Source organism: Xenopus laevis, chromosome 2L (genome assembly GCF_017654675.1).
Source record: "Xenopus laevis strain J_2021 chromosome 2L, Xenopus_laevis_v10.1, whole genome shotgun sequence".
Lineage (NCBI taxonomy): Eukaryota > Metazoa > Chordata > Amphibia > Anura > Pipidae > Xenopus > Xenopus laevis.
In genome coordinates this window covers 7570489-7584155 of record NC_054373.1, presented here as the reverse complement: position 1 = coordinate 7584155, position 13667 = coordinate 7570489, and the positions used below count along the sequence as shown (strand labels likewise).

Below are 13667 nucleotides of genomic sequence, written 5' to 3'. Positions count from 1 at the left end.
AAGATTTCTCATCGCTGTGGATGCCTGTTTCCGCTCTGTGTGAGCCTGCCAGCTCTGTGTGTGAGCATTCGGGGGAGTCTGCCTGGGGAGAGTAGAGGAAAGGGAAAGGATCCAGGGGGGTTTCTATTGTGTCATAGGCTGTTTGTGTGCCTGCCTCGTGGGAGTCACTACCTTGTCCATCGGGAAAGGTACTTGGGAAAATATCGCTACCTGGGACCATTTGTGCTCTTTTTGGGAAAAGGGACAGAGACTCTTTGTCACCAAAGGAATAGTGCGGAACTTTGCCTGGTAGGGAATAACCAGGATAGGACTGGCACAAAATCACCAGGGTAGTGTGTTAATTCTGTTTAACCCTTCTCACTCCCCTAATTCCATCTGGGTCTTTACTTCCTGGTCCTGATGAACCTGACACCAAACTCTTCCACGTTGGTCACATTTGATTGGACAGAAACAGAATGAAATAGTGCATGAAGGTTTTATTGCAACAATGCCAAAAAGCACAGAATGACATTTAAATATGGTAACAATATAAATAACAGTTAAGTATAAATAATATAAACAATATAAACATCTGAACATAAGTGACATAAACAACAGTTAAAGGGTTTTGCCGAATCTAATTCCGAACCTTGACATTCACGAGACTTGATGACTTGAAAACCCCGGCAAGTTTTTTGTTTATATTTGATGCAATTTGTTATTTCTCTGAAATGTGATTAAAATTTAAATTAGGTTTCAAATTCGGTTCAGTATTCGGCAAAATCCTTTGCCGAGGTTTCAGCTGAATCCAAAATAAAAAACAATACATTCATTGCAACCCTAAGACATGGTGAGTTTGTTTCCTCTATTTTTTCATTGACTTTTTCCTAGGAAAACAATCCCACCCAGAAATGTTGTGGACCCTTTCTTGTAAATGGGAATCAAAAGTACAGATATGGGATCCGTTATCTGGAAACCCGTTACCAGAAAGTTCCAAATTATGGGAAGTCCGCCTCCCATAGACGTATTGAAGGTAAAGTCCCATTCTACTTCCTGATCCCAAAGAGCAAATGAAAGAAAGCAGCAGCCCACTGAGAAGCTTCTGTATAATGAGCTGCTCTTTATATGGAAAGATTACAGGCTCTAACTGGGGGAAGGGAGGGGTTTGTTTATAAAAAAGGCTTCTCATCATGGGCAAGTTTTAATGAAGGCTTGGGGAACCAACAGGTTAAATGTGCTTAAAACTGGGGGATTTTAGAAACTATACGGTGAAATAGAAAGCAGCCCTTTAGCAGTAAAGATCTGTGTCTCCAAAGATGCCCCAGTAGCTCCCCATCTTCTTTTCTGCTGATTCACTGCACATGCTCTGTGCTGCTGTCACTTACTGAGCTTAGGGACCCACTCACAATATACAGTACACATAGAATAGAAATGTCACAATATAAGGCTGATTAGTAATTAATACACATAATAACTACATGACAGCACAGAAACCAGTGCAATTAGCATCAGAATTTAATAATCAGCAAACCTGTAGCATCAGCTTATATTACAGCCAGGGAAGCTCATTTTCTGCTGGATAATTAGTGACGAGCCCTAAGCTTAGCTTCTCAACAGCCAATCAGAGCCCACTGAGCATGTGAGTGTCAATAACTCTCGTAACAAAATCCAAGATAAGGAGTCATTACTGCTATAGAGATGCTGAACATTTAGGCTGGTTCAATAATATGGCATTTCTAGCCATATTTAGCTTTAGGGTTCAGTTCTCTTTTAATAAAAGACCCCTATCAAGAACTGTGGCCTCTGCACTGGGAGGGACCTCCTGATATGGAAGGCCACATTTGGGAGCCCACATTTGCTCAATGAGTGAGGTGATTAAAGGAACAGTAAAACCAACAGTTTTAGTACATAATCCCACTGTAAACATTTACAATGTACAATAGGTGATCGTCAGGAAATTATTTCATTATCTGGTATTTATAAAGTGCTGCCACATTTATGCAGATATAGTTCCTTATTCCTATTAGTCCCTGCCCCAGTGGAGCTTACAATCTAAGGGCCCTATCACATTAAACACTCCTTACTAGTGATGGGCGAATTTGCGCCGTTTCGCGGGAAAATCCGCCAATTTCCCTTGAAATTCGCAAAACTGCGGAAAATTTGCGAAACGGCGCCGGCGTCTCGTTTTTGACGCCGGTGCCCATTTTTCTGACGCCGGCGATTTTTTTCGGGCGAATTTTCACAGGCGTTTCGCGAATTTATTTGCGGGCGTTTCGCGAATTTATTCGCGGGCGTTTCGCGAATTTATTGGAATTCAAGCCTGGCGAATAAATTCGCCCATCACTACTCCTTACACTTGCTGCAGGATTGTACCCAACAAACTTAGTGTTACTGTTCCTTTAATACTGCAGGGGACCCAATATAGATGATATAAAAGGCTGAACACATGAAAAATAAGGTAAGAAAGGATTCTTTATTTGTTACATGCAATGAAATGCCTCCTGGTCCACTTTTTTTGGACTGTGCAAAGTTAAATCATACTAGTTAAATACTACAACAAAATATAAAAACATCAGGGCAGTACAGTACACCAAATAACCATATGATGGTGAACATAGATCAAGTAGGTGACATAGTACAATATGATTATTATAATTATTCACATGTTTATACAGCTTGGACATATTCACATCATATTCATAGCTTATTCTACCCCCTTGCAGGCTGAACATATGCCCATTATAGTGGGTAATGGGGTTTGATTGGCACAGTCCTTCCTGGTTTAGGGGCACCTTTACAGGCAGCACTAGATGTCTATTAATAAAATAAAATGACCCATTAGCTGTACAGTACGTTTGTGTAGAAAGTGCAAAAGATAAAGGCCAGTGCCTGATACTCTGAAGAACACAGAGAAGCAGATCTGCAGGCAGTACCCGTGTCACTGTTATATATGAGTCCTAAGAACACGATTATATTATGAGGAAGAGGAGAAGGATCTGTTGCACAACAACGATTACCTCTTATTGGTGGAGATATCCATCGAGCTGCTTTTATCTGCTGGAGTCCATCTTTGCGAATGTATATCTGTCCATATCCCAGTGCTTCCAGGCTGTTTAAATGCAGTGGGAGGATTAGATCTCATTCCAGATTAAACTGATATGATGATGCCGTGAGAAAAAGTCTAACTCTATGAAGCTGTTTAACAGACTGCGGCAATATGCAGCCTATGGGACTCCAGTCCTGCTATAGCTTATATCATCTCTTTGTGATGTTTATTAGATACAACTTCATTCTTGGGAGGTTTCAGTGTCAAATCCATAGCCCTAAAAAGAGAGAAGGACATACATTAATCATTCTGCACTGGACAAGAAATACTGTGGTAAAAGTTTGCCCAGAGCTCCCCTTTAGTGAACACAATTCAGCAGGAACAGTCCCCTAAGTTTGCTCATAGTCTGTACAGAGAGATCCCATAAAACTATGGCGGCAAAGGTATTCCCTGTACTAAGCACAATTCAGCAGGAACAGTCCTAAGTTTGCTCATAGTCTGTACAGAGAGATCCCATAAAACTATGACAGCATAGGTATTCCCTGTACTAAGCACAATTCAGCAGGAACAGTCCCTAAGTTTGCTCATAGTCTGTACAGAGAGATCCCATAAAACTATGGCAGCATAGGTACAGGCCCGGATTTGTGGAAAGGCCACCTAGGCCCAGGCCTAGGGCGGCAGGATTTTAGGGGGACGGCATGCTGCCCAACCACACCCACATTGGTTCAAAAACACTGTGGATGTGCTGGAAATAGAATCATTTTTTACATTTCCCATGCGACAATCTCCATTGCTCCAGTCTAGATGATGAAAATTTGCACAAATAAAGGAGAGGGGACAGGGGCGACGAACAGCGGTGGGCCTAGGGGCGCCCACTATGTAAATCCAGCCCTGCATAGGTATTCCCCTGTACTAAGCACAATTCAGCAGGAACAGTCCCTAAGTTTGCTCATAGTCTGTACAGAGAGATCCCATAAAACTATGGCGGCATAGGTATTCCCTGTACTAAGCACAATTCAGCAGGAACAGCCCCTAAGTTTGCTCATAGTCTGTACAGAGAGATCCCATAAAACTATGGCAGTATAGCTATTCCCCTGTACTAAGCACAATTCAGCAGGAACAGCCCCTAAGTTTGCTCATAGTCTGTACAGAGAGATCCCATAAAACTATGACAGCATAGGTATTCCCTGTACTAAGCACAATTCAGCAGGAATTTTAATGTAGCCACTGGCTCTAGACAGCTGAGAGTATAGTTCAGTGGTGTTTAGATCCCCTTTAAAAAAAATTTTAGTTTAGTTATTTAAAATTATTTAGATTTTACAGCAGCTTTCTCTGCAATTTCAGCTCTTTTCTGGTTGCTAGGTTCAAAATTAAACTAGCAACAGGATAGTGGCCCGAATTAGAGACTGGGAGATGAACAGAAGAGGACCGTATAGAAAGATAATTAATAAAAAGTGGCAATAATTGTAGGATTGTAGCCTCGCAGAGCAGTAGTATTTGAAAGTTGGAAAGGCAGAAGAGAAAAGCAAGTTATTCAGAAACTATAAATAATAAAGACCAATTGTAAAGTTGCTAAAAATAAATGTTAACTTATAGGTGAAATTACTGGCAGTATAGACAATTAATCGATTTGATTTTTTCTATGATTAATATTAGGGATGCACCGAATGCACTATTTTGGATTGGGCCGAACCCCCGAATCCTCAAATACTGAGCCAAACATTTTTTACTTTGTTTTGTGACATAAAGTCACGTGATTTCCCTCCTGCCCCTAATTTGCATATGCAAATTATGATTCGGATTAGATTTGGCCGGGCAGAATGATTCGACCAAATCCTGCTGAAAAAGGCCCAAATTCCGGGATGAATCCTGAACCGAAGCCTGGATTCGGTGCATCCCTAATTAATATACAGTATGAGCTGTGATATAAAGTATAGTCAGAGTATAGTCATGAAAGTTTTAGTTTGTTATAGAAAAAAAGCCTATTTAGTGATAATGAGAGACACATGAGAGTGATTTGTACCAAATAGACTGTTAGTAGGTCAGAGGCAGAGAAGGAAAAGGTAATAGGAACATTTGTAGGATACAGACCTGGTACTTTTTGTGCCTTTTCCAACCTTGGATAGATAAATGCCAAGAGACAACAGAGCAAAGTGACCACAATTATCACTGCAGACACTGTAATAACGAACTTATTTTCCTTCCCAGAAGTGTCAACACCTGCGGTGAATGTGATATAACAACAATGCAGTTAGTCTTGTGGGTTATAGAAATACAATGACTAAGATAAATAATGATAATAATAATAATAATAATAATAATAATAATAATAAAAGCCTCCCCAGTCTGAAAAGCCACTGCCCCTGCAGGAATTGGATCACTTTGCAGGGTGAATTAGTAGGAAACTGAGCTAAGAAAGCTAAGCAAGGAAAAGCAAACAACTCCATGGCGGTATTAAAGGAATTGTTCAGTATAAAAACTGGTAAATAAATAGGCTGTGCAAAATAAAAAATGTATCTAATATAGTTAGTTAGCCAAAAATGTAATGTATAAAGGCTGGAGTGAGTGGATGTGTAACATAATAGCCAGAACACTACTTCCTGCTTTTCAGCTCTCTTGCTTTCCACTGATTGGTTACCAGGCAGTAACCAATCAGTGACTTAAGGGAGGCTACATGGGTCATAACTATTGCATTTGAATCTGAGCTGAATGCTGAGGATCAATTGCAAACTCACTGAACTGTTATGTCCCATGTAGCCCCCCTCATATCACTGATTGGTTACTGCCTGGTAACCAATCAGTGGAAAGCAAGATACCATCAGTCAAAATACCAAGTGTGTCATAGGCTTTACAGATAAGGAGGAGTTGATTGTATTGGGAATGGTAACTACATTCTACTCCACCAATAAGAACCAGGGACATGGGGTTGATTTTAATCTATAGCGTTTATAAAATATAAAACACAACTGGAAGTGCCTCAGAAATAACTGATAGATTTAGAATCCTGCATCTCTTACTGACCTGAATCCTCTACAGCCTTGGAGAGGACAATGTCGCTGCTGAGAGAGGGGTGCTGTACAACACAGGTCACATGGATTCTTCCCAAGGTTCTGTGGGTGAAGTTGCTAATGACTGTGACTGTCTGGTCAGGGTGAATGATACTGTAGTTCTGAGGGTTCTGTTCGGGGGTCTCTGTTAGGTTCCATGTGATTGTGGGGGCAGGTTTCCCCGTCGCTGAGCAGCTGATAATGTGATATTCCTCTGATTTGTTTATGTCCAGCTTGGGATCTGAGATTCTGGTTTCTATAAGGAAAAATACAAATATTACATTCAGCATTCACATTCTGGATTCATATTCAGCAGCTCTCCAGTTTACAATATCAGCCATCTGGTTGCTAGGGTCCAAATGTCCCTAGTTACCATGCATTGATTTGAATAAGAGACTGGAATATGAATAGGAGAGGCCTGAATAGAAAGACGGGTAATAAAAAGTAGCAATAACAATACATTTGTAGCCTTAAAAAGCATTTGTTTTTTTAGATGGGGTCAGTGACCCCCATTTGAAATCTTTTAGAATGATTTAGAGAGTGATATTAAGAGACAATTTGCAATAGGTTTTCATTTTGTATTATTTGTGTTTTTTTAGTAATTTGGCTTTTTATTCAGCATCTCTCCAGTTTGCAATTTCAGCCATCTGGTCGCTAGGGTCGAAATGACCCTAGCAACCGTGCATTGCTTTGAATAATAGACTGCAGTATGAATAGGAGAGACCTGAATAGAAAGATGAGGAATAAAAAGTAGCAATAACAATACATTTGCAGCCTTACAGAGCACTGTTTTTTTAAATCTGGGAAAAGTCAGAAGAAAAAAGGTCAAAGATTCAAAAGCTATAAAAATAATGATGCCCAACTGAAAAGTTGATTAGAATTAGCCATCTATAACATACTAAAAGCTAACTTAAAGGTGAACCACAGATTTAAAGGAGACATACACTCAATAGTTTTTCCTCCAATAAAAGTATCTCCCTTTAAACCAAACAAGTTTCCATATTTAAAACACTATGATGAAGACATTCCATCTAAAAGTCAACTGCTAAGCGACCTCTTCTTTTCAGGTCCAGCCCAAAATGAGCAAAAAGTGTGTTTTCCTACTCACTGCGGAGCTGTTAAAGGAACAGTATCACCAAAAAATGAAAGTGTTTTAAAGGAATGACCATGTAGTGCACTGTTGCTCCCCACTAGTAAAATTGGTGTTTGCTACAGAAACACAACTATAGTTTATATAAATGGCTGCCCTCATAGTGAAACTGCAGCTCATTTATATAAACTATAGTAGAGCTTCTGAAGCAAACAGCAGTTGTACTAGTGCAGCACAACAATACATTATCCAGAAAGCTCTGAGTTATGGAAAGGCATCTCCTATAGGCTCCATTTTATGCAAATAATCCAATTTTTTAAAAAATAGATTCCTTTTTTCCCTGTAATTATTTAGGGGCCCATATGAGTTAATCTGCCCCTATGGCTTTACGGCCCTACCCTTTTCCTTAGTTACTAGGCAAAAGCCTATGTATCCATTTAAGTTTAACATCATTGTTATTGGCCAAGAGGTGTAACTTCCTGCCACACTGCAATATACATTTTGGCACCCAACGTGGGGCTCGATTCCCTAAAACCAGGCTGTGCTACTGTTTTAGATTTTTTTTTTTGCCGGACCCAATAGGCAAAAGGCAGCCCTGCACGTATTTTTCATGAATTGTTCGGATCGTACGAATTTTTGTACAAAGTATTTGGCCGTGGGTTCGGGCTTGGAGGTTCTTTCCCAAATTTCACGAAGGCCTGCGGTACTGCAAATCTTCACTGTGGGCAAGGATTTGCTGGCGCCATTTTGTGGGAGAGTCTAGTGTAGTTGGACAGATATGCTTCTGTGCCTGCTTCAGATGTGCTTGTACCTTTAGCGGCTGCTAAGAAGGGAGTGTAGCACAGTTTCTCTCCATGTGTCGCACACTACTGGGTGCGGCTGCCCCAGATCAACATGTGTGGATGGCAGTTTTACCCTGCGGCTGCGGGTGCACGAGACTTTCTTTTTCAGCCATGTGACACCATCCCCATATCCAAGATGGAGGATGTTGGTGGGATGGATGACCAGAGGGGATAGCTCCAGGTTTAGTGTGCTCTCTGTACTGGATCTGACAGATGGGAGGTACCGGTGGAGCTGGAGGCGTGGACACTAGGGCCAAGTTTGGTTCACAGCGGTGAAGCCCCAGGAAGAGGGTACCTAGTGTGCCAGCAAGTGGAATTCAGATCCTGGAGAATAAAGGACTGGTCAGTTTTGGCTGAAACTGGACTTGCTTGTGAAATGCTGGAGTGGACTTGTACAGACACTCAGGAGAGTTGTAATAAAGTTTAAGTAACTGCAACTGCTTTATTTTGCACTTGAAAATGTTTTTGGTACAGTATTGTGTATGTTGTTTTCTCTCTACAGTGACCGTTGTTCCAGGGTATGTCTCAGGAGAGGGTACCAGAAGAGGATGTGATGGTACTGTGTATATTGGTGTAGATATGTGTGGGGAATGTTTTGCACCATTGTCTGGACAAAATGGGTTTTCCCCCCAGGGTTTTATGTAGGGGCCCATAGGGGTTAATCTGCCCCTATGGCTTTAAGGCCCTACCGTTTTCCTTAGTTACTAGGCAAAAGCGAATGTATTCAGGACTTGAACTCTTGTTCATGCTCTTCTGGACACTATTGCACTTACCATGTGAGCCACTGGAGGCTCTTGGAGCTAGTCCTGATCTTGTCTTTGATGTTCCTGTATTTCTGCCTGTTTCCAGTTTGTCTCCTCCCTAGTCTCCTCCCTTCTCGGTACCTTCATGTGTTTTGTATTCCCAATCACCTGCCCTTTATAAACCCTGAGTCATTGGGCTGAGTCATTGATTGAATTTGTTTGTTCCTAGATAACCTTTGTTCCTTGTTCCTTTAATCCTCTTTCCAGTGTTCTTGTTCCTGCATTCCTTGCCTTCATGCTAATGACTTTGTTTTGACCTTGTATTTGATTTTTGGCCTGTTCCTGTTTTCTTCTGTTACCAATAAACCTGCAAAAACCACTATGCCTTCTCCACTTGTTTACGGTTATCCCCCTGGGCTTCCACCATACCCACTTCCAAGTGTGAGACTTCTGTTACTGGGGCTTCCCGCTGTGAACGGGAATTCTTAATGGCCAATAGGTGTAATGACATCATTGTTAATGGCCATCTTTGTTAATGGCCAATAGGTGTAATGACAACTTCCTGCCACACTTCCATATTGTGTTGGAAAGGAGTGGCCTCTTCCTCTTTGGCTGCTGGATGCTGATCCGACTGGGTGTTCCCAGGGGAGCCTGGATACAGCAAGGCCCAGAGAAGCCATGTGCCTAGAGGGACCGGTCCTCAAGTGTCTAAGTCAGGGACCAGGAAACCCCATGAATGAGGGTTAGCAAGAACAGGGTAGACTTGTAATAGTCTCTCTAGGAGAGAAAGGTAGATAGGGTAAAGAGAAAGAGCCGTTGAAGCTCCAACAAGGATTTGCGGCAGGGATGCCTCCAGTGCAGGGACCTCAGTGAAGAGATAGTTAGGTTAGCTGTCAGCTTCCTGAACAGAGCACTGGATGGAAATGTCATACTGAAATACTGCAAATGCCTAATGAAGTCCTTCCTCAGCTGAAATACCTATTACCTGATGTGACTGTGTGTCATGTGCTAACCACTCATTTGTATATGTGAGTAAACCTGGGGATATTGTCTTTGGACTAATAAACAGTTTTCTTGTTTGAATCATAAGAACCTCCTGGCGTCCAATCATTTTGTATATTTTGTATGCACAATAGCCTGAGTGTTGTAGTTGCACTACACCTTAAAGGGAAAGCTTCCAATTAGCAAAGGCCCTGATCCTGATGTGTGAGTCCAATGTAACCCATGCTCATACCAATAGCTGGACAATCTAACTATCTGTGGTCTGGAATAGCGTTACAACAATAAAACAGTAGCTTGTACTTGATCCCAACTAAGATATAATTAATCCTTATTGGAAGCAAAACCAGCCTATTGGCTTTATTTAATGTTTACCTGAATTTCTAGTAGATATGAGGCATGGAAATCCAAATGATAGAAATAGCTTTATCCAGAAAACTCCTGGTCTTAAGCATTCTGGATAACAAGACCCATACTTGTATTTTCATTAATTTAAAATACTTTTTTTTTTTTTTTTGCTGTTCCTTTAAAGTGTTCCTTTAAAGGTAATATTGTGTTTTTTCCAGGAATTAAATCATGAATGCAGCAGAAAAGGTAACTCTTCAGAAGACAATAATTCACTTTGAAAACACAGTGCCACAGAGTTGTTTCTAACCCTTTAAATCAATATTAGGCAGTGACACCTCTTACCGTTGCCCCTGAATGTGCTTCACATGTAAATCCCTGTGCCCCCCCCCAGTGATTTTACTGCAGGATGTGCATGTGCTGTAACCATGGCAACTAGACCCTTGGGGCAATACACACACATCTACAGACACACATATTCATATACACATATATGTACAGTACATAGACACCCACCTACACACAGTCTGACCGTAGCTCTCTCTATAAAGGAAATGAAACAAATTGTTGTTGCTTTTTTTGTGAATTCTAGAAATCTTCAAAATTCACAAGGAATTAACAAGAGCGTTTCCCAGAACAAATGACACAAGAGATTCATTGGTAACTTCCCACTACACGTAGTTCCCTCTGGGCAGTTCCCCGTTGTGACACATTTGTGCTGAGAATTTGTTGCTAAATAGCACATGTTCTGTTAGTCACATAGTTACATAGTTAAATTGGGTTGAAAAAAGACAAAGTCCAACAAGTTCAACCCCTCCAAATGAAAACCCAGCCCCATACACACACCCCTCCCTACTTTTAATTAAATTCTATATACCCATACCTATAGTAACTATAGAGTTTAGTATCACAATAGCCTTTGATATTATGTCTGTCCAAGAAATCATCCAAGTCCCTCTTATAGTCATTAACTGAATCATCACCCGGCAGTGCATTCCCCAACCTCACTGTCCTGACTGTGATGAACCCCCTACTCTGTTCCTTTAAATGAAACTTCTTTTCTTCTAGTCTGAAGGGGAGGCCTCTGGTACGTGATTCTCTTTATGGGTAAAAAGGTCCCCTGCTATTTGTCTATAATGTCCTCTAATGTACTTGTAAAGTCTAATCATGTCCCCTCACAAGCGCCTTTTTTCCAGAGAAAACAACCCCAACCTTGTCAGTCTCCCCTCATAATTTAACTCTTCCCTCCCTCTAACCAGTTTAGTTGCACTTAGTCTCTGCACTCTCTCCAGCTCATTTATATCCCTCTTAAGGACTGGAGTCCAAAACTGCCCCCATACTCCAGATGAGGCCTCACCAGGGACCTATAAAGAGACACAATTATGTTTCATCCCTTGAGTTAATGCCCTTTTTTATGCAAGACAGAACTTTATTTGCTTTAGTAGCCACAGAATGACACTGCCCAGAATTAGACAACGTGTTATCTACAAAGACCCCAAGATCCTTCTCATTTAAGGAATCTCCCAACACACTGCCATTTAGTGTATAACTTGCATTTATATTATTTTTGCCAAAGTGCATAACCTGCATTTATCAACATTGAACCTCATTTTCCAGTTTGCTGCCCAGTTTCCCAGTTTAGACAAATCCCTCTGCAAAGTGGCAGCCTCCTGCATGGAACCTATAGTTCTGCACAATTTAGTATCATCTGCAAAAATAGAAACAGTACTTTCAATGGCCACCTCCAGGTCATTAATAAACAAGTTGAAAAGCAAGGGACCTAGTACAGAGCCCTGCGGTACTCCACTAACAACACTGGTCCAATTAGATAATGTTCCATTTACCACCACTCTTTGTAGTCTATCTTTTAGCCCGTTCTCTATCCAGGTACAAATACTATGTTCCAGGCCAACGTTCTTTAATTTAACCAGTCAAACCAGTCACAGTATGAGTATAGCATGAGTGGGATATAAATACTGGACTTTTTTTTTTTTCTTATTAATAACATTGGCATCAAGTATCATTTTTACCAGCCAGGTCAGTAAAATACCAGCCAGAGTTAACCCTATACTGGCACCACAATATGTGATACTCACCCGTCACATCCAGGCAGACGCTGCCCATAGAGGCCCCCAACGGGTAGATATTGAATATACACTGGAAACAGCCCTGATCCCCCGGGGTCACTGAGCTGATAGTGATGGCTGAAAGATCTTGTGTTACTTCTGCAAATTGGACCGTCCTATTAGAATAGGGACCCAGGAACCTCTGCCCGTGACTCCGGCTGGAGGTGGCGATGGTACCGGCAAAGTCCCCCGATTGTTTGCGCCAGGTCACCTGCAGGACGTCGGGTTTAGCGATGTTTAAGTTCAGTTCACACCGCATGGTTACACTGCCCCCTACTGGCACAGTTCTCTTATCCACAGAGCATTGGACTTGGCTGCCGGCTGCAGGGGATAAAGTAATTATTAGTCATGAGTCAACTACAGCCCCCAGAATCCTTTGTGTGCCAACAGGAAATAATTTATGCCAGAAGCTGTTCTGCTGAACTACTGGATGATACAGTTATTCATGTGCTACATACACTGACTCTGTAGTACTTCTGTACATTCTCTATTTACTCTTTCATTCTGCCTCTGTCTCTCATTCGTTTAGTTTCTTTCTTTCTCACAGTACTTGGATGCTACATGACCCTAATTATCAGGGGCAGCCCCTGCTTCTCTGGAAGTTTTGCTGGCCAAAAACTGACCAACTGCACAGAAGTATTTTGAAGGTCCAACCGCCGGAACTTTTCTGCTTCTGCCCTTATCTGTGAACTAGAGACTAGGGGTAGGCAGAAAAGGCAAGGGCACATTATTTGGCCCATTTACCTCCTATAAAGTCCTAGCAGCCCTGTCATACAGAAGGGAATATACGGTTATAAAATAAATAACTGATGTAGTTCATCTTCAGACTCTGAGCAAGAGGTCAGAACTTACCTGTCAGGTTCCAGCTGAGAGAGCAGAGTAGGAAGAGATTCAGTAGATTCATGTTGCAGAGAGTTATAGCAGTGAGCCGGCAGGGAGTGTAGCACGTTACAGACTGAACTGCTGCACTGGTATCAATATTTATACTCCCACTGCTTTCACTTTCATATCTGCATGACACATACACACACAGCCTATGGAGACAGCAGGCAATTCTTTATATAAGTACAATAAACACAGAAAACACCCAGTGGCGTAACTAGATGTTACTGGGCCCCACAGCAAATTCATTTTATGGCCCCCAACATAACCACAAGTTGGCCTTTTTTACTAATATATATTGAAATTGCTCATTAATTAGGGCCTCATGGGGCCCTTATACCTCCTGGGCCCCCTGCAGCCGCAGGGTCTGCTTCCTCTGTAGTTACACCCCTGAAAACACCTTCTCTCGTTCCACAACCAGGTCTTCTAGCTGCCAGCCCCCCATCCTATAGCTCCTTTCACAGAAACCTATTAACCCATCCTGCTTTTTTTTTAAGCAAATCACAATTTTAACCCTTGCACCCTCCTACATTTTCTACTGTCAACATCTCCCAGAATTATTCACTGT

General features: G+C 41.6%; 1 protein-coding gene across 1 annotated transcript; it reads right to left on the bottom strand.

Annotated features, from left to right (window-relative positions):
- Positions 1 to 2433: 2433 nt before the first annotated feature.
- LOC108707833 (OX-2 membrane glycoprotein) lies at positions 2434 to 13347 on the bottom strand. The gene is made up of 5 exons (XM_018245857.2): positions 13070 to 13347; positions 12188 to 12538; positions 6047 to 6328; positions 5117 to 5245; positions 2434 to 3302 (listed from the first exon to the last, which is right to left on the bottom strand). The coding sequence occupies exons 1-5, from the start codon at positions 13119 to 13121 to the stop codon at positions 3289 to 3291; spliced, it is 828 nt and encodes a 275-aa protein (XP_018101346.1). The 5' UTR covers positions 13122 to 13347; the 3' UTR covers positions 2434 to 3288.
- Between the last annotated feature and the right edge of the window lie 320 nt (positions 13348 to 13667).

Bases quoted from the DNA above. Each gene is read 5' to 3' on its own strand.
- LOC108707833 (XM_018245857.2), bottom strand. From the start codon at position 13,121: ATGAATCTACTGAATCTCTTCCTACTCTGCTCTCTCAGCTGGAACCTG. The intron at 6,329-12,187 runs GTGAGTATCACA...TTTTCCTTATAG, and splicing joins CGTCTGCCTGGATGTGACGG to AAACCAGAATCTCAGATCCC. The intron at 5,246-6,046 runs GTCAGTAAGAGA...CATTCACCGCAG, and splicing joins CAAGGCTGTAGAGGATTCAG to GTGTTGACACTTCTGGGAAG.